General features: G+C 34.7%; 1 protein-coding gene across 3 annotated transcripts in view; it reads right to left on the reverse strand.

The window, feature by feature from the left end:
* Positions 1 to 21,035, reverse strand: part of LOC123556442 (uncharacterized) — a 468,205-nt gene that overhangs the window by 399,599 nt on the left and 47,571 nt on the right. For all 3 annotated transcript variants that reach the window (XM_053542660.1, XM_053542659.1, XM_053542658.1), the window contains exons 10-16: positions 20,070 to 20,207; positions 16,439 to 16,576; positions 15,389 to 15,535; positions 13,106 to 13,246; positions 12,523 to 12,628; positions 6,800 to 6,849; positions 6,202 to 6,386 (exon numbers count right to left, since the gene is read on the reverse strand). In XM_053542660.1, the coding sequence (XP_053398635.1) occupies positions 6,202 to 6,386; positions 6,800 to 6,849; positions 12,523 to 12,628; positions 13,106 to 13,246; positions 15,389 to 15,535; positions 16,439 to 16,576; positions 20,070 to 20,207 (905 nt within the window). The remainder of the gene's footprint in view (positions 1 to 6,201; positions 6,387 to 6,799; positions 6,850 to 12,522; positions 12,629 to 13,105; positions 13,247 to 15,388; positions 15,536 to 16,438; positions 16,577 to 20,069; positions 20,208 to 21,035) is intronic.

Genomic DNA, 21,035 nt, shown 5'->3' on the forward strand with positions numbered 1-21,035 from the left:
ATACTACGTAACGCGGAAAAGGTAAAATTATTATAATAAGCTGTAAGCTGGAGGATAGGAAATTACAACCAAAACCTTCTTGTCATTTCAGATAACCTCCATCGACCTAGATTAGGAATGGCTGTCAAAGGAAGAAATGATTTCATTAATGCTGTTTTTGTCTCGGTTAGTGTGTTTATAAAATTTTCTTTTTGTACGTTAGAGCCTTCTTACATAAATTTTACAAAGGGGAAATATTTCGTAGACGTTTTGGTACTATAAAACTAGCTGGAATATTGAAACTTGATTGTCGTACTGAATAAAAATTCTGTAAAGATATGGACTTAATGGACTTAATTGTGGTAAAAAATGTTACACTTGAAACGTGATTTTGCTGATAAACTTCTTTTATATGTGAAGAAAGTTATTATCTGCCTTTGAAGTGGTGCAAATGGGATTTTCAAAGCTTTAATGAAACCCTTTAAAGCGGCAACATTAAACACCATATATCTGTAGGTACGGGAAAGTCACAGTAAATATATTGGACATGCTGTGGTTTTGACACCACCACGTGAATGACGTCATTGTCAATATGTCTTTTGCAACGTAAAACTAACATGAAAAGAAACTGTCAATTTATCTACCTGCTTATGATGGAACGAAATAAACGGATATTCGATATACATTTCCAACGACAACAACTGATAATTTTTATATACCAGGATGAAATTAATCAGAATATGAACCCGATTACCCATAGTTATGCTTTGTTAAGCATTGGAGATATATCGTCTTGATATATTTATCTATTATGCATCTTACATTAATATATGTATTTTAAAATTCTCCTTGGGTCAAAATTCCCATATGTATACATGAGGAGGCTTAAAAGTCCTTGAGTGTAATGCAATCTTTTTTACGATTTAAGTACATGTACACCATGTTTGAGAGAATCATATTTTTGCGAACCGACCTTTGTTTGCACCATATTCAGTCGCTGTTGCCGTAGATTGTATACACCATCTTTGATATTTACTTTTCCCTCGGATTTACCCTGGTCGTACAGATAATCCAGTGCAATAAATGTACCAGTTCGCCCGACACCAGCACTGAAACAGTATGTCAGAAGTTAGACTTTATGTACACTGAAACAAAGGATAAGATAAGAAAAAACAACATTTTCGGCAAAAAAGTGGAACTATTGTAACAGAAATACATGCATGTAACTAATATTCAATTCGTTTGACCGTGCATATTATTATGAAAGGAGCCAATTCCTTTGGAATATGGTATACTTTGATATAAATATGTTGTTTAATACCTGCAGTGCACCATCCATGGTAAACGTTTAGCTTTTTTGTGACCCCTGACCTTTCGCCAGAACTGCACCAATGAAAGGGCAGTGTCAGGGACATCTTTGTCGGGCCAGGCTGTGTAGTGGAACTGCAGTACTGTTCGGCGTTCTCCAGATTCCACCTGAAATATTTTAATCTGTTTTGTCTTCATATAAATCTCTAAGTAATCTTTTCTACAAAAAGTTTTGTTATATGATTGTATCAGTTTGTTCTTGAAAACAATTTTTTTGAATTTGCTAGTGTATTAATTATAATATGGTATAGAAGACTAGTGTGTTTCCAGTAATATGTACTAGTAACAAATACAATGGCTGATAAAGACTTTCCTTACACTGTACATAACCATGCAACAAATTTACCAATACTGTTTGGTTATCCTCCAACAGAATAATATTCTATAACGCTCAGCTATAACAAAAAAAATATTAAGAAATAAATTTTTAACACGAGGGCAATATTCGTTTCCAAATACAGCAATTATTCTAAAAGAGCGACAAACTATCAAAATATACGCCTGACTTAGCATTTAGAATACTATAAGCATTCAGCAGACAAGTTGTCATTTATTTTATCTCTGACTTATCTAGGGACCATAACACTAGAGTTACTTAACAAAACTGTTTGGCAATAACCAATGGCTCAATGATTACTAACAAAGTCTATAACTTATGAATAATAAAAAATGTGAAGAGAAGACATTTCAGGAATGACGCTGAGTATGCAACTAGCCCTTCAACGTTACAAATAATCACAGATGCGACCTGTGTCATAATGATCATACCCATTATGATCATATAGGGAAGAAATGATTCGGTTCCTGTGCATATAACAAACAAATGCATCACATCTTTGACATTTGACCCGTATAAGTGATGGATTTGTCATATTCAACAAGTTATACTAGACTAGTAACCATAACCTGCGCAACGGGTATTCAACTTCTAGACATAATATATTGTTCCTTTCTGTTACACCGCCAACGCCGGAATCGTCTAAATCCATGCATCAAATAAAATGCTGGTAAAATTGGGATATAGCAACTTCCGTTCTTGGAGTTCCGATATTTCCTAATACCGGGTTTATTGTAGGGCGTCAGTCTACAACCAGTCAGACGGGTCAAGCTAGGTCTCGCGCCATTTAATATGTCCATAAACATGCTGACAAAATTGTGTGAACAATGAACAAGAACTGCTCCAAACAAATAATGTAAACATGGCAATCGCTTCTTTTATTCTTGCAGTTAAGAAATGTGGTTCAAGTAGTAACAATTGATAGCGAAGACAAGAAGACAACTTGCCCTTGTGTAAAGGAAGAGGTTCTGTGACATTCTTACATATAAATGTAATATTGAATAAGCATGATCTCGCAGAAAAAGTAGATGGATGGTCTTTCAATATCATCACGACAAAGACATACATTGCAATTCGTAGTGCATATTTAAAACACATATATAATACGTTGTGGTCCTCTTGCCTTATATCATTTAACAATTATCATATAATAAAAACATCCTACATAATTTGTTTCACAGTACATATGGAGAGTGTGGGCTTTGTTTATTGCATACCCTTTCCTGAACAAACTCAACCAAACCGAATGTGTTTTCATTTTGCTTGGTTGCATTCTATACGTACAAAGTACCTTCATATACCTTTTTCCTTTTTATTTGACTAGGATCAACAAAGTGCGGTAATTCATTACCTTGGTGCAGTGAAATGTTCTGATTTTAAAATCAGTGTATTCTTCAACTGAGACAACGTCTGTAGATATATCAGCGTACACTCTAGAGCCGTCATTTGACCAGTACTGGACACACTTGAGCTGTGCATATAATTATGAATCTGAATGTTAAAAGTATTAGTAATGATTTACCTAAATTGACATGAATTAGGTGCCTACTGATGTCTATGCAATAAGTTAAGCAAATCATACATCGCATAGTAATTTCTCATGTGCTGTTAAAAAACTGACAACTACATTTCTAAGTATGTAGCCAAGCGTAAAGACTGCAAGCAGACCATGAGTAATGCATATTTTTAATAACAGATAGGTTTAAATGATTAAGCTTCTTTTGCATGTTATATGCTAATGAAATACAAATTCTAAGTACCCGGCCTAATTCAAAGCAGTTGGTGAGCATGACTATGACAGAAATTTGCTTTGACCAAACCATTCTCCATATATCTTCAACAGTCGTTTCAAGGGCACCTGCAAAATATGAGCTTGTGTTTATTGTATGACTTTATTTGCATACAGGAACATATTTTCAGTAGGAATATCCGGGTTCCAAGAACATGGTCTGTTTAAAAAGAACGCAGTTTATGACATATGAATGTATCCATTACAGATTAATACAAAATACTACATACTAGAGTAAACCAAGTACAGTTGAGATAAACCACAATACAAGAATAATAGTTCTTTGACATATGGCATCTGTAATGTCGCTATCTGTAATACGGTTTAGCGGCCATATGTAATACGGCTATCTTTAATACGGCTATCTGTGTACGTTTTTTAACTAAGTTGTTGTTTAGGGGAATTTAAAACGTCTGCGCATACAGATGATTGCGATTTCTTTCAATTTCATGAACCAATTCATTATATGTTTTGCTTAAAGACGGGGACAATATTAATTTTCATATACGTATTTCAGCTGTTGGTTCTTGAATTCATGTCTTACAAGTAAGTATTGTACGGTCAATTCATTCGCTTGAATACATACAAACTAATCTAAATCTACATGCAACTTCGTTTACAGTGTATACTGTTGTAAATGTTTTAGCCATCTTACCTTGGGCGGCAATAAATTTGCTAGCAGTGTCGTACCCCTGAAAAGACAAAAGAATTCTGTTACAATTTACAGCCATCTATCAAACCCAGTACCTTCTATATTTCAAGCGCAAAACCTGTTGCAGAGAAGTGTTAAAATGTGTCAAGTCAATCACAACTTTCTCCGTGTTTCATGAAATCAGCCAAAATTTCCTCCTTATTACGAATATTGCATTAAGTCAACCACAACATTCTCCGTGTAACGAATATTGCGTTAAGGTAACATCAACTTTCTACACGTTACAAATGACGTACTTAGTCAACCACAACATTCTCGGCTTTATGAATACAGAGTTAGGTTAACCTCAACTTTCTTAACATTACGAATATTGCATAGAGTCAAACTCATCTTTCTCCACAATAGAATATTGCGTTAAGTAAACTTTAACTTTCTCCACGTTATTAATATTGCGTAAAGCCAACCTAAATTTTCGCCACGTTACGAACATGACGTTAAGTCAACCTCAAAATTCTCAACGTTAAGTCAACCTCAATTCTCTCCACGTTAAGTCAATAACAAATTTCTCCATTATGAATAATGTATATAGTCAATCACAACTTTCTCTGCGTCACGAATGTAACCTAATTTTCTCCTTTAAGTCAACCTCAACTTTCTCCACAATCGAATATTGCGTTTAGTAAACCTCAACTTTCTCCACGTTGTTAATATTGTGTTAAGTCCACCTCAATTTTATCCACGTTATGAACATTGCGTTAAGTCAAGCTCAACTTTCTCCACGTTAAGTCAACCTCAGCATTTTCCACGTTAAGTCAACCACAACTTTCTCCACGTTACGCATATTGCGTTAAGTCAACCTCAACTTTCCTCACGTTATGAATAATGTATATAGTCAATCACAACTTTCTCTGCGTTACGAATGTAGCGTCAAGCCAACCACAACTTCCTCCACGTTGAGTCGACCTCAGTTTTCTCCACGTTAAGTCAACCTCAATTTTCTCAACAACTTCCGCCACGTAAAGCCAACCACAACTTTTTCCATGTTAAGTCAACCTTAATTTTCTCTCCACGTTACGAATATTACGTTAAGTCAACCTCAAAGTTCGCCTTGTTATGAATAACCAACTTTCTCCGCGTTACGACTATTGTGAATGGAATACTTACATTTATATAACTGGCGTTGATATAAGTAGAATCCGATTCTCCTGGTATTTCTGGAAGCGTTACTCTGTTCATATTGTCTGAAATCAACAAGCTGCTTTAAGAAAGATGTATAATACTTCAATGTAAAATATCAGCGAAGCAATCAGTTACATAACAGTCACTGAAAAACTTTATATATGTATACAGGTATGTACTTGTGAGCTTTAAAGGGATGACGTTTGAAACATTCAGCTACTTTAGTACTTTAGTTATTATACATACATGGGTACAAGTCTTTATATCTGTTCTTCGGTTTGTACTCTACAGCTTTTGCTTCGGATGCGTCATTTGTTAATCCATATGGCAACTCCTAAATTATAAGAGAATAAATGACCGGTATTGATACACTAGCATAATGTAGGTTCGATACGACTCAGTGAATTTACTTCCGATTGTAATCGCTGAACAATACAGTCCTATTTTCATATATATAACAGATACAACAAAAATGTATGGAGTTATAAGAGTTGTTCAGTATATATGAATGTCTTTACGCAGTCTGGTAGACACCATTACTAAACACAGAAACAGTGTACTCAGTGTTCTTTATATATAGTGTTAGTAGGCAGAGGTATCTAGAGTAAGATTACAATTGAAATTAGTAAGATGATCCATTGGAAACACAGAATATAACAGGCAACATAATATCAGACTCTTATGAATACAGAGTCTTTTAATGTGAGGTAACTGCTAACACCCCCTAGTACCGGCTTATAAACGGAATTCCATTATAATAGGAATGACTGTTCTCCATGATCTAATCCTAAACGACAAGTATATTTCTTTGTTATAAAATAGATAATATGCTATGCTTTGTGCAACTAATATCATAATTTTCTTATTCATATTAAAATAGTTTTTAAATATGCTCGCCTGAAATTCAGAATGCAGAAAGGTCGGATCTCTTTTAGCTCTGCTAATGAGGGCTCTAAGATGAGATATCTTGACAGAATTCTCGTCAATGGGTTCCTTCTCATCAGTGTTACAATATACTGGGTCTTGATCTGGTTTTGGAACGGCATGTGTTTTCTGTGCAGGTCCATGTATGTCTGTAAGATCTGGAATATTGTGTATAAATAGACCAAACGTCTGCTTCGTGTGCATGGGCGGATCCAGCGGGGGGTCAGGGGGCCCGAACCCCACTCCCCCCACCCCCTAGAATTTTCAAAGTTAGTGGTGAAAACCTTTAAAAGCTTCGCTCTCACAGCTGAACATACATGTAGACCCCCCCCCACCCCGCCCCACCCCATCCCCCCTGGAAAAAAATCTGGATTCGTCCCTGATATGTAATATATTTGGTAGTTTATGTTGTAAAACATTACAAGTATGCTATTTTTCTATACAGTTGATTGCAGACTTACACGCAATTTAGAATTACTTAAATCACATGGCTGTAAAAAATGTGTAACTTTATACAAAAGATTAATGATGTATATTTAATTACTCGAGAAATTATAAAGAAAAAACTCACATTGATCTGAGATCTTTGGAGTTCTATTTGCGACTGATTGTCTTTTATGCCTATGGTAAAATAGTCAAAACATTATATATGCATGTATAGTGAAAACAAATTCGAAGAATTTCATTTAATCGTACTCACATTATTAAATCAAATTATCAGGACATTTAACTTAACACAATAAAAAAGTAAATATAGAATAACAGGTAGCAGAGTGCACTATCGTTAAATACAGAAAATCATGGTGCATGCAAATGTGTTATGGAATGGTACATAAGTCGAAACACCTGCTGATACGATTTAGGAAAAACTCTTAAGACATTACTCAACCGAAGTGTAGAACTGATATGAGTGTAGAAGTGTCTGAACTGATATGGTCCGAGAGCTCAAGGACTTTTATTGCAACAATTGAGGCCAAAAGAAGTTTATACATTTTTGGAAACAATATTTCATATCCTCCATGAAAACCCATTTCTTAAGTGTCAAATCCGTGCCTATCTATATTTTGTTCACTTATGTTTGTGATAGGGGAGGTAAAACTCACTTGTAAAATATCAGGGGGTAGGGTAAAGTTTACGTCTACAGTTTTTTCACTGATTAATTACAGTAACTATCTGATTGTCGGTAAATGTATATATGTCCAGCAATGATAGCAATAAGAAATTCATCAAAAAGGACTGAAGGGCAAACTGGATATTCAAGGTCAAAGGTCAGAAATATATAAAAATCACAAAATTTAGCATATTTGAAATTTATTTTTATTCTTAAAAAATAGTTTGTTATCATAAGTCACTCATCTTTATTTATGTAATGCGTATATATCAGCCAAAATCAGAAATGCAAATTTTATTGCAAAAAGTCAAGGTCAACCCTGATAATTGAAGGTCAAATATTCATTTTCATGCAAAAATGTGAAAATTATTACCTTAAATTTTTATAATCTTTTTAGTATGTCTTCACATTATTAGTCTCTGAAGTTAATTCGTTTTAATGTTTGTATGTCAGGCAAAGTCAGCAGTGCAGATGTAACCCCCAAACTGCCAAGAGTAAAGCTTATATCAAGGGTCAAAGATCAAATTTTTGTGAAAAATGGCATGAAAAGCTTCCTGTTTGAAAGATAACAGATATGTTTTAATAATTTTAAGTAACTGCTTGTGATTTATTTTAATGTATATATGTCTCACAATGTCAGTAATAAAGATATCGTCTAAAGTCAGACAAGTTCAAATGTAATATTAAGGGTCAAAGGTCATTTTCATGTAAAAGAATGAAAAAAATAGCTCTTTAACTTTTCTCCTTATTAACAATATCTTGCCGATATTAGTCAATGATATCAGTTGATTTTAATATGTAAATGTTAGGCAATGTCTGGTATGCACATATAATTTCAAAACATTCAAGTTCAACCATAATATGAAAGGTCAAAGGCCAAAACGTGAGTAAAAAGTTGCAATAATATCACCTATCTGTAATAATTTTTATTGTTTAAAAGTATTTGTTTTGTCATTTCAGTAACTGATTGTTATTTATTTTACTGTATATATGTCAAATGATGTCATGGAAGAGAAAGTATGTCATGGTCAAACCTGGTATTAAAGGTCAGGGGTCATTTTTGTGTAAAAGTTCAAAATGTAGCATACTTAATCATTTCTTTGTTTAAAAATAGCTTTTTGTTATAATTTACTTTGAGCAAGTTATTTTAATGTATACATGTCAAGCAAGGTCAGCTATGTAGTTTTTTCCTAAAAAGTCAAAGCCAACCCTTTTATCAAAGGTTAAAGGTCAAATTTGTGTGAAAATTTGCAAAAACAGCATATTTACAATAATTTTTCTTTATTGTTTCAGGTATTTTTGTCAACACTAGTAACTGACCATTATTCATTTTAAAGTATATTTATGTATATAAAACAGATGATATCATTCTTCCTTAATTATGAAAAATTAGTCAGGGTCAAACCTGACATAATATGTCAAGGGAGAGGGTCTTCAAGAAACTTGCCAGTATGAAAAAAGGCTTGAACAAGTTGGGGAGCAAATGAAAAGATCCTACGGCAAGTCTACACAGGCACCGTACGGCCCATAGCATAGCACGCATCCACCTCATGGGTAACTGCTTCTAAAACCAGTAAAGAAAAACTGGACAAGGTTCAAAATTTAGGCCTGAGGGTAAACAACTCCAATAAAAAGATATGGAAAAGACAGCCAACCTTGAGCCATTAGAGATAAGACGAGAGTACAAAGCCCTTGTGCATGCAGAGAAGGCAAAGAGACTACCATCACACCCACTCCACTCAAATCTCGAGAGCAGAACCAATACAGACTGAAATGACGGAGTCTCAACCATATCGTCAAAGGACTGCAGAAAGGAAAAACAGCAACACTAGACGCAGAGGCACAGCCGCTTGTGCCCGATGAATGGGTTCCTAGAAAATGTGCTTCAAAGATCAGATTGGTGGTGCCAGGAGTAGAAAAAAGGGAAAACAACATCAGGCTCACCAACAATCTCTTACGCTAGAAATAAACAATGACCGCTATCCAGCACACTCTTGGATCCAAGCAGATACAGATGGATCAGTAGAAAAAGCAGTTCAGGATGCTGGGAGTGGTGCCTACATCAAATTTCCAGAACAAAATATAGATAGGCATGGCTTTGACACTAGATGCGGCAGTGAACTGCACCGGTTCTGCAGGTCGCTGGCATCTCCCCACAGCTTGGTCTCATATGGGATGTCTGTTGGCCAAACTCTCTGGTGTACTTCTTCCAGATAGAAACCGCTCTGCAGGATGTGGAATGGTATTTGTTCCTCTGATCCGCACTGGCATTTTGGTGTCTTTGCAACTCCCCGCTTCTTCATATGTTTTCTCAGGCCAGTGTCCAGTGCGCTGACGGAGGATAGTTATTTGTCTGTCTCTGATTAGCTTCTGCAGACTGTCCTTATTGGGCAAGTAGCCTCCATCGCTGATGTTCTTCTAGTCTGACGCAAATCTATTCTTCAGCAGAATCTGAGATTCTCTGTATGAAGTTGGAGGTTTGGGACTGTATTTATTGGTTGCTTCCTTTGCAAAGTTCGTCCGCAGCTTTATTTTCGGCTATGTCCACATTTCCAGCAGCTGTCTCGTTAAAATGTCTGATGGAACTGCTGAGAAAGCCTGAAGAGCTCACTTGGAGCCTGTTAGGAAAACAATATTCTGTCCCTTTTCTCCTCGCTCATACAGTTTGGGTGTGGCCGAAATGGAGCTTGCGTCTCGGCTCTAAAAATGCAGAATCTCTTGCCGACTGGATGAGAGAATTTGAGAATTTGATGTAGGCACCACTCCCAGCATTCTGAACTGCTTTTTCCACTGATCTATCGGTATATGCTTGAATCCAAGGGTGTACTGGATAGCGGTCATTGGTCATTTATGGCATAAAAGATTGTTGGTGAGCCTGATGTTGTTTTCCTTTTTCTTCTACTCCTGGCACCTCCAATCTGATCTTTGGAGCACATTGTCTAGGAACCCATTCATCGGGCACAAGCGGCTCTGCCTCTGTATCCAGTGCTTCTGCTTTTCCTTTCTGCAGTCCTTTGACGATATGGTTGAGACTCTGTCGTTTCAGGTTTCAGTCTGTTCTTGGTTCTCCTCTCGAGTTTTAAATGGAGTGGGTGTGATGGTAGTCTCTTTGCCTTCTCTGCCTGCACAAGGGCTTTGTACTCTCATCTTGTCTCTAATGGTTCACGGTTGGATGTCTTTTTCATTTCTTTTATTGGAGTTGTTTACATTGCTCAAAGACTTATCCTCAGGCCTGAATTTTGAACGTTATCCAGTTTATCTTTACTGGTTATGGAAGCAGTTACCCATGAGGTGGATGCGTACTCTCCTGTGGGCTGTTCGGTGCCTGTGTAGACTTGCCATAGGATCTTTTCATTTGCTCCCCAACTTGTTCAAGCCATTTTTTCATAATGGTAAGTTTCTTGAGGACCCTCTCCTTTGACCTTTAATGTCAGGTTTGACATTGACTAATTTTTCATAATTAAGGAAGAATGTTATCACCTGTTATATATACTTTAAAATGAATAATGATCAGTTACTAGTGTCGACAAAAATACGCTAAAACAATAAAGAAAAATCATTGCAGAAGTGTTTTTCTGAATTTTCACACAAAATTGACCTTTGATAAAAATGACAGGCTTTGACTTATTAAAACAAAACCTACATTGCTGACCTTGCTTGACATGTATACATTAAAATAAATTTCTAACAGTGAATTATAACAAAAAGCTATTTTTTAACAAAGTAATGAATAAGTATGCTACATTTTGATCTTTTACACAAAAATGACCCCTGAACTTTAATACCAGGTTTGACCTTGACTTATTTTCTTTTCCATGACATCGTCTGACATATATACAGTAAAATGAACAACGATCAGTTACTGAAATGACAAAACAAATACTTCTAAACAATAAAAATTATTACAAATAGGTGATATTATTGCAACATTTTACTCACTTTTTGACCTTTGACCTTTCATATTATGGTTGAACTTGAATGTTTTGAAAATATATGTGCATACCAGACATCGCCTAATATTTATATATTAAAATGAACTGATATCATTGACTAGATCGACAGGATATTGTCAACAAAGAGAAAAGTTAAAGAGCTATATTTTCATTCTTTTACTTGAAAATGACCTTTGACCCTTAATATTACATTTGAACTTGGTTGACTTTAGACGACATTTTTATTACTGACATTGTGAGACATATTTACATTAAAAAAAAACCACGAGCAATTACTTATAATGATTAAAACAGATCTGTTATCTTTCAAACAGGAAACTATTCGTGCATTTTTTCCACATAAAATTTTACCTTTGACCTTTGATAATAGCTTTACTCTTGGCAGTTTTGGCGTAACATCTGTACTGCTGACTTTGCCTGACATACAAACATTAAAACGAATTAACTTCAGTGACTAATAATGTGAAGACATATTAAACAGATTAGAAAAAGTTAAGGTAATAATTTTCACATTTTTGCATGAAAATTAATATTTGACCTTCAATTATCAGGGTTGACCTTGACGTTTTGCAAAAAAAGTTGCATTTCTGATTTTGGCTGATATATACCCATTACATAAATAAAGATGAGTGACTTATGATAACAAGCTATTTTTTAAGAATAAAAATAAATTTCAAATATGCTAAATTTTGTGATTTTAACATAAATCTGACCTTTGACCTTGAATATCCAGTTTGCCCTTCAGTCCTTTTTGATGAATTTCTTATTTCTGTCATTATTTGACAATTATACATTTACTGACAATAAGATAGTTACTGTAATTAAACAGTGAAGCAACCTGTAGACGTAAACTTTACCCTACCCCCTAATATTTTTACAAGTGAGTTTTACCTCCCCTATCACAAACATAAGTAAACAAAATATAGATAGGCACGGCTTTGACACTTAAGAAATGGATTTTCATGGAGGATGTGAAATACTATTTCCAAAAAAGTATAAACTTCTTTTGGCCTCAATTGTTGCAATAAAAGTCCGTGAGCTCTCGGACCAATATGACTATGACATTCCGTGACCACTAGCATGTGAGATATATATTGTAAAAGAAATTGTAAACCAGTTTTCAAATGCAAGGCTTTACTATTTTCGTGTTGGAAACATATATTTGTGATATAACGTATTCTCGCATGGTACAAAGATAATCTGAAAATCGTTTCCATAATCAAACATTACCCATTCGATCTTCTCCTGAAGACAATGAATACTATGAACGCTCCAATCATCAACACAAACACTCCTATAATCGCACCGACAATAAGTTCAGTAGAAGATCCTCCTTCTGTTGCAAATGAAATTATTTGTTTGTAATGAGTAATACAAAAACTTAAACAACATTTGATATTTTGAACAATATTTCATTCTAATCACATAGCTCGTTTGTACCAAACAAGACCTAAACAAGAGATCTTTGAGAGACCAGGTAAAGCTGACACGATCTTTTAAGCAAATAGTTTTTAGCTAACCCTTAGCCTGCTAAATTACTAAAATTGACTTGTCCATCATTCAATTTGGACAATACCATTAATTATTCGAAGGGATGTTTGCTGAAAATTAACTGAATGAATAGCGAACAGTGCAGACCATGATCAGTCTGCACAGATGTGCAGGTTGATCTTGATCTGCACTGTTCGCAAAGGCAAAATGATTTGCCGCCAGCAGATTAAAAAATGTTAAATTATATATCAAGTTTGACTTCTGAAGCAGCAGACATGAAGTAAAAATGGTCACTCATACTAACAGTTATAGTTTTGATTACCTCTAACATCACAACGAATGCCTTTGTAATCAGGTACGCATCCGTGAGGACAAGCTCCAGTCGTTCTGTTACAATGTACATTTCCGGCACAGCTGCCACATTTTGAGACACAATTTTTACCGTAAACCCCATCTTCGCATTCTAAATACAATGTTTCATGTAAAAAAGCAGAGATCTTATGAAAGCTCAAACCTTTATGAAAGAGGAATGTTAAGGTTTAAAAAAAATACATTTTTCTCTCTTTCATATAATGACTGTTTAAAATGGTATTTGTAAGGCATTGCCAAATCAAAAAGATGTTCATCGAATTTTTTTATAATTTAAGTAAAAAGGGTTCATACCTCTGTCAAAATTCAAATGTCAAACGTACCCACACCACAATTCATCCAATTTTTCTCAATCCATGAAGAATTATTTTTAATGGTAAAGGGCTGTACATTCTATCTTAAGGTTTTAATTAGTAAAACGAGAGCCAAAACAAGACAAATATATTTCTTCGCTCTTAAAAAAAATTAAAAACAATTCGCTCGTCGCCTCTATTCTTTCTTGAAAAAAAAAAGCAGATGAAAAACCTTTCAATTTGGTGTGGCCTAATGTTATAATACAAATATTTCTTGATTAAAGTAACTGATTTGTTGGTATAGCCGAGAAATTCATACTTTGATGAACCTCTTGTTTTTTTACGTATTCTAGACCTATATCTTTGCCAGATCTGACGCCAGTAGGAAGAGGAAAGCTGCGATTACCTTCTTATTTATTGTGGACACATATATCAGTTTGATCACCAGGTTATAATGCAGTAATTCGGTCAAAAATGTGCTTCCGTGGTGTAGTTGAAAGAAGTCCCTAATAAATAGATCCTAATTTTTCCATTTTTCGCGCATCTGCGCGTAAATCGGGGGCCAAATGGGCATTATTTCACTCGTGGAATGAATTTTACATACAATAGGACACTTTTCATGCTAATATTCGCATGTTTTCGAGTTGTTTACTTGAAAACGAAAGTAGGGTGTTTATTCTGCGGACCGCTTTCTGAAATGCGGCAATATGAGGGTACCTGACTTCAGTTGACTTGCATTTCACTGCATACTATTCAACACCCCTTTTTCTTTTCGTTTTCTTGAAGCAAATGTATGGATATCTTGTAGAAAATAGGTCTATGACGGAGAGAAAATCTAGAAACTGTAACAAAATTGTTCTGAAATAGCTGAATTTTATATGAAACAAAGAACACTTTCTTTTATTGGTATATAGCCACCAAATGTCTTAGTTAAATCCTCTCCTGTCCAAAGACCATAGTTTCGATATAAACTGTATAAAACTTTCTTTCGTAGATTATGATGTAAAGAGCAAAATCAGTAAAACAAATAGAAATCGCTGAAATAAATTTATTTCAAATTATAATGAGTTTTTATCTTGAATTCATGACCATGAAGGTCATGACTTTTCTGCGCACATGTAACAAACTTGTGTGCGTAATACGACATGGTTTACAAATACATGAACACCAGAAACAAATAACCAGGGTTTCAGAAATCCCATGTCTGGAGCCCGGGGGGCTACCAGAAAATTCTGTCGGACTACCAAGTTTTTTCAGAGCGTACCCGTCGGGCTACCTTGAAACTCCATATCGCGTACCCCGAAAATCAATAATTTAGTTTTAAAACATAAATTTGATAGTTGTCTTTAATCCTCTTGTTTATCGAGAGATACACACCAGAGGCTTTAATTATCTTACCACCTACTGTCACAATCGGCAAACAATTAACCATTTAATAAGCGAATATACAAAGCTGCAAATTTTTTGGTAAAATAAAAACGAATTTATATGCAACAAAATGCCATAAAACAAACTGAAAGTCAAACAAAGTTATAAAATGCGTTTTCAGAATCTAAAGATAACAACGTGAATGATTTTGGAGAAAAGTAGATGTTATAGAACGTCATTTGCGTATAACTGTTTTTGTCAATCTCGGAAAAATACAAACCTTTTTACACTTAAAGGTCTTACACAACTTTACGAAACATGTATGCACTATTTATAGATGTGTAATTTATTTGTCACAATGGAAAATCTTAACATTTTCATGAAATCTTCAGATAAAATGCATAAACCAAATACTATGACGAGAATAAAGCAGAACGTACTTGAACTGTTCCTATGTGAAAAAAAATGGCATTTATTTTTATGACTGAAATTCCATTGATTTATCTTCAAATAGCAACTGAAATTAAGCATTTGGAATGACTTCTGAAACATGTATGATTATCGAGCAAAGAGACCTGTTTTGCAAACCGTTCCGTAGAAACCGGAGTCACACCCATGTAAACACGATCCGTCCTCGTGACTGCAAATATCATCAGTCTCTTCAGTCAAGCAATATCCACAAGTCTCGTTGCATCCGTCGCCATAAACTCCACTTTCACATGCTGTAATGTTCAGCAAATGCAACAATGTTTTGTTTATTTCCTTTTAATATTATTCATTAAAAATCAACAGGAAGTCCAAATAGGCCTAAGTCACACGCCAGAAGATGACCTTAACCATCTGAACCCTTTAGTTTATACTAATTTATTTATTCTCGATTGCCAAACAAGTTATTACAACTTATATTAATGGTTCTCGAGACTCATTCCAGATGGAACCAACCTCTAAGAGCAGACAGAGAGGCAATATGGAATTAAAGTGTCTTGCCTAAGGACACTACCACCAAGGCAGTGGCCGGGATCGAACCCGGGACCCTTCGATCTCAAGGCGGACGCGCTACCACTGCGCTACGGCGGCTCCACATGCCTTCTGTTGCTTTTACGTATGAAAGGGTTTTACTTGGTGGGGATAACTTTTATTTACACTGCCTTTTGGAACATGGTTGAGATCAGGTGCACCATAAACCAGTTTAAACTCCCCAGTGGTGGTTTTGCCGCTGACCGTTTTAATTCGGTGCCTATATGTGTTTGTTTTGTCTATGTATGTTTATTGTGCGTGCGTGCGCGTGTGCGTGCGTGCGCGTGTTTGTGTGCCTTTGGAGAGGCTGCGTTTTTGGAACGAGGCTTTCCCTTTTGGATATTCTTCCTTGTTTTTCAGAGAAGATGTTTAAGTAAAAATAAGGACGATGGACAAAGGACCATCCGCATTTACTAATAGCTCCTCCTGAATCTTTGATTCAGATGAGCTAAAACAATGTGAGTAGAAATTTCTCAGACTTTCCAAGATATCAATGTTAGATAGGCTTATTGGTTCTTGATATATATTACATTTCTTTTACCAGATATGAATTATGTTCGTACAATTGAAAAATGCGTTTGCAGTAAGGTAAATTATATGCTCCTTACATATATTGCAGATTGAGGTTAACCATCCTGGACTACAACCGCTATTACATTCACCATTTGTATTGTTACAAGGTTCACCGTTCTTACAGTTTCCACATTTTCCAAAACAGTTCGTACCATGCCATCCTGGATCACATGCTGAGCAAAAAGCAAAATATTCTTTTTAAATCACCCTTAAATTACAACCCAAATGAAATGTAACGTAAAAGTGTTAGAATAACAGATTTATATATCAGAATTAGATATAGTACCCATACTTTTGCAAATGAACATGCTGTTTAAAATAACGCATTACAATAATTAAATAAAAACATACGTGACTGTCCATCTTAATACATGATATGCATTATACATAAAATATTATTCTCAAGATTTTGAATGAATCAATGAAAGCGTCACATCTTGCGTTTTTGTTTAAACCTCAAACGTTGAACTGATATTCCATATTTTTAATACGAGCATGATTTGCTCATGAAGGGTGTTAACTTTGCGTATACAAGTAAGTCTTCACCTTTATCTTTATATCTGAAAATTCCTAATGTTAGTAGTTGAAGACGCGTTTGAGTATGTCACTTGGTGACGTTTAGACAGCAGTTATGACACACACCGCATGTGCTGTCTGCGAAAGAGGTATTTACAGATATCAAATTGTACAACTAGTCCACTACAAGTTTTAAGATTTTCTCATGATGCTAACGAATGTACTGATTTTCGTGTTCACACTTATGACGCCCTGCATGACATCGTCTTAGAAAAGTAGTTTATCCGATCCAGGTGCGTAGCACGGTCGTAAAAAGTAGTTACCATTATTTTCTAACACTATTGATACTAGTATGTCGTGTTAGAATCGAAATAATAAGTTCCCTAATGTGATTTATCGTAGATTAACCCAAGTTTTTCGTTTTTATGCGAAATAATATATCTACGGCCTTCGTGATATATTCTTAGGCATAAGAACTCAAAACATAGGTTATTCTAAGATAAACCACGCATGGGAATTCATTGTTTCTTAAATAACGTTAATCATTATAAGGTGAAACAAGTTTTTCTAACTTACAGTTGTTTATGGCGGTAAACATTTACTTTTATACCGGCTTAAACAATTTATCACATGTGTCATTTACAGTTAAAACTGTGTATTAATGTACATTTGGTTAACATTCTCAGTGACAAAACTGCATTACTGAAACGTGGCGGATAGATGTATTCAAAGACCCACCACAACCTAGTGACCTACTGTTTCCTCCTACATGAATTTCATGAAAAACATTCTGATAATACTGCTATGATAAATTCAAGCCTTTCTTGAATAAAAGTGTTCTCACAATTTCATCTTTAACCTGATTCAGGCAATCTCTTTCCAGTATAGTTTCATGTACATAAATAAACAGTTATCTTACACTGTAGAAACAAAGTGTTTTGTTTGATAAATGCATATGTGATTTTGTCAGAGCTTTGAGATGTAAATTTAAGACAGACTTGTAGCATTATCAGAAACATATTTTCTCATGTTCAGATATTTCTAAAATATCTTGACATGAGTTGCATTCAGTCAAAATCGTTACCCTTTTCCATTCAAAAAGTCAGTTTAGTTTATTTTCAGGCTTTTGTACAGGTCCATTAGAAGCTTTTAATGATGCATATTATTACATAAAATCATTTTGGGCCAATATGAATTTAAAAAACATAACATTTAAAACAAGAACTGCATACGTAGGAGTATAAACTCTTAAGTAGCACAAAAAATAGTGTTGAAGCATTTGGAAATTTTAATTTGTTATTTAGTCTTAAAGCAGGGCAATGTTAAAAAGCGATTTATATAAGTATCATTTGTGTAACTTAAGTACTCTATGAAAGACACGCAATTCAATATAAATTTATAAAATCAGCTTCCCGATCGGGAAGTTAATTTCCAGTTCAGGAAATTTTGAAATTAAACAATTTCAAAGTTGAATATAATTTTAATTATGACATCTAAACAAATGAACGGTAGCAATTTAGACATATTTCTCAAGCTTACAATGCTGTATTTTGTTTAATGAGACCAAGTGTATATTCTTATGCACTGAACCTTTTGAATAAAACAAGTAAATAGAAGTGGTTTTACTTCCCAAATGGGAAGCAAGTTTCTATATTTATTATCAAGTTAGTTTGGAAAAACCCAGCGGATGACTTCCCGAACAGGAAGTGTCCCCTATTGTTAAACTACTGAAAATATTATAGGCTGATCACTGCCAAATAGAATGTTAGCCTCCGCTGGTCTAGTCACAAGTAGTCAAAATATAAGTTGTACTATTTTTTTTCCTTTCCTAGTCTATTTTCTCGACAGCAACGTGCTTACTTTTACTCTACCGCGTTTCAGTATGTATCACGTTGCATTCTGTTGAAATCGGCCTGTTCCTATGGCATGCCAGGTAACAATGGCGGCATAAGAATTTGATCGAAAAGAGAAATTGAAAGAAGCGAAAAGTAGTAAATTCAGCGGGTTGTATTTAACGAACTGTAGTTTTCTTATATAAAAGTTAACAGCGCCTTTTCTTTTTTTTTTTCTAATGTAGCGATCTAGTTCTTTATGGAAATACAAGTCTCTGAAAATATGATATGTGAAAAATGTCGAAAAACCGTTATGAAGTAAGTGAAATATTGAAGTATATGAAATAAAGAACTGCTAGATTAAGTGGTGTTCTAATGATATAGTCTTTTCTTTAGTACGATTTTGATAATCTGAAGAATCATAAATTGAGTAAAGCGTTTAAGGTTGCTTCCATTACAGGTTTTCTTTCCTTTTCTTTTTAGAAGTTGGAAGGAAATATCTTCTGTTAGTTTGCCATTGTTGTTTGTTTTTAAGTTAAGATAAGTAATAGGATTTTATTTTTCTTTATTGAATTTTAGATGTTTAAATTATAACTCATATTCATAAATCTATTTTTAATGTCATAAACATTTTTAATTATTGAAACTCTCTGTTGTTTGTGTAGTACATATAAAATAGACCTGTTTGCCAAATCAACTATACTATACTATGTGTGGTGTAGGTTCAACTTGATACATCAAGAACTGAGCATTCTGTTACTACATAAATGTAATAAATTCTTTGACACTAAACACATTGTCTCGGCTTCACATATGCTACTGAATAGTCGGTGACTAGATCATCGTATTTCTCCTCTCTTTCTTGCAAGCAAATCGTGTGTAAGTACCCACATGGAAATTCCAAAGAAAACAGGCTTGTTTTGGCGCGTCTTTAAACAGCCGGCACGTCATGTAATTGTACATGTCCTTCACAAGATTTCAAAAATCTGTCATGTTCACGTTTTAATATTATAATATTTCATAAACTGATTTGTTTTATATCGGTATTTTGACAGATATCGCAAGGCACGAGTCTTTAAATTTAGACAGAACAGTCAAATGTATATGTAACATACGGAGAAAAGGGCAAAATGTGACCAGTTGCAATTAAATATTATGCTGAGATTAGTTTTGCACAACTGTCTGAGATCTGAATACAGGATCGTGCACACTGCATATACACAACTAGCATATTTCAAAAGATTTGCCATGCTTCTTTATGTTACGCATAGTGGAAAACAACATGCTCTTGAACGGAATAAAAGCGTAATGGTCTCACGTTGCATACAGTTCTGTCCTTGATACCCTGCCTCACATCCATCCGGGCAATTTCCAGTCACATGATCACATATTCCTCCATTACGACATTTACCACAAATCTTGCGACAGTCATCTCCGTACCATCCGGCATCGCAATCTATAATTAAAAGACTTTGTATATAGCGTGTCATAATTAGATGGTAAATTCCGAATAACACTTCAGCCGTATTTCATATTTTTTGTTGTTGTTTTTTTTCTAAATCTAATGATACGAAGTGTAAATAATATTTTTATGACTATCTTGACGTCGTGGAAGCCATAATTTTGGTATTACACTACAAAAATAGCACTTCAACGTTAATGTCGTTTTAGTATAGGAGAACTTGGTCGCTCTTATTTGTCTATAATATGTAACTAATGTTATGAGATAAATAACAATATTACATATATGAGCCATGACAAAACCAACATAGTGGGTTTGCGACCAGCATGGATCCAGACCAGCCTGCGCATCCGCGCAGTCTGGACGGCTGGTCAGGATCCATGCTGTTCGCTTTTAAAGCCTATTGTATAAGAGAAACCGTTAGCAAACAGCATGGATCCTGACCAGAATGCTGGTCGCAAACCCACTATGTTGATTTTTCTCATGGCATGGCTCATATGTTTTCCCACATTCATTTTATTAAACGCTTTCAATAAAATTGATAAACTACCTTACAGGGGCATGAGAGAAACTAACGCTGAGAATAATTTATAACAAAAGTAACAAACAATGGTATGTTGAAAATGTATTGCGACTGTCTTTTAATCAATAAAAAAAAACTAGAAAGACATAAGACATTTTTTCTTGAAATATTAGATGGCTCTGTACAAACGAACAAAACATCTTTGCACAAACAAGTCAATGAAATACTGGCATGCAATACAAAGTCCCCTACTGGGAGGCAACTAATTTTCTTCACTTATAAAATAATGGTCTGATATC

The sequence above is a fragment of the Mercenaria mercenaria genome, chromosome 5 (genome assembly GCF_021730395.1).
Source record: "Mercenaria mercenaria strain notata chromosome 5, MADL_Memer_1, whole genome shotgun sequence".
NCBI lineage: Eukaryota > Metazoa > Mollusca > Bivalvia > Venerida > Veneridae > Mercenaria > Mercenaria mercenaria.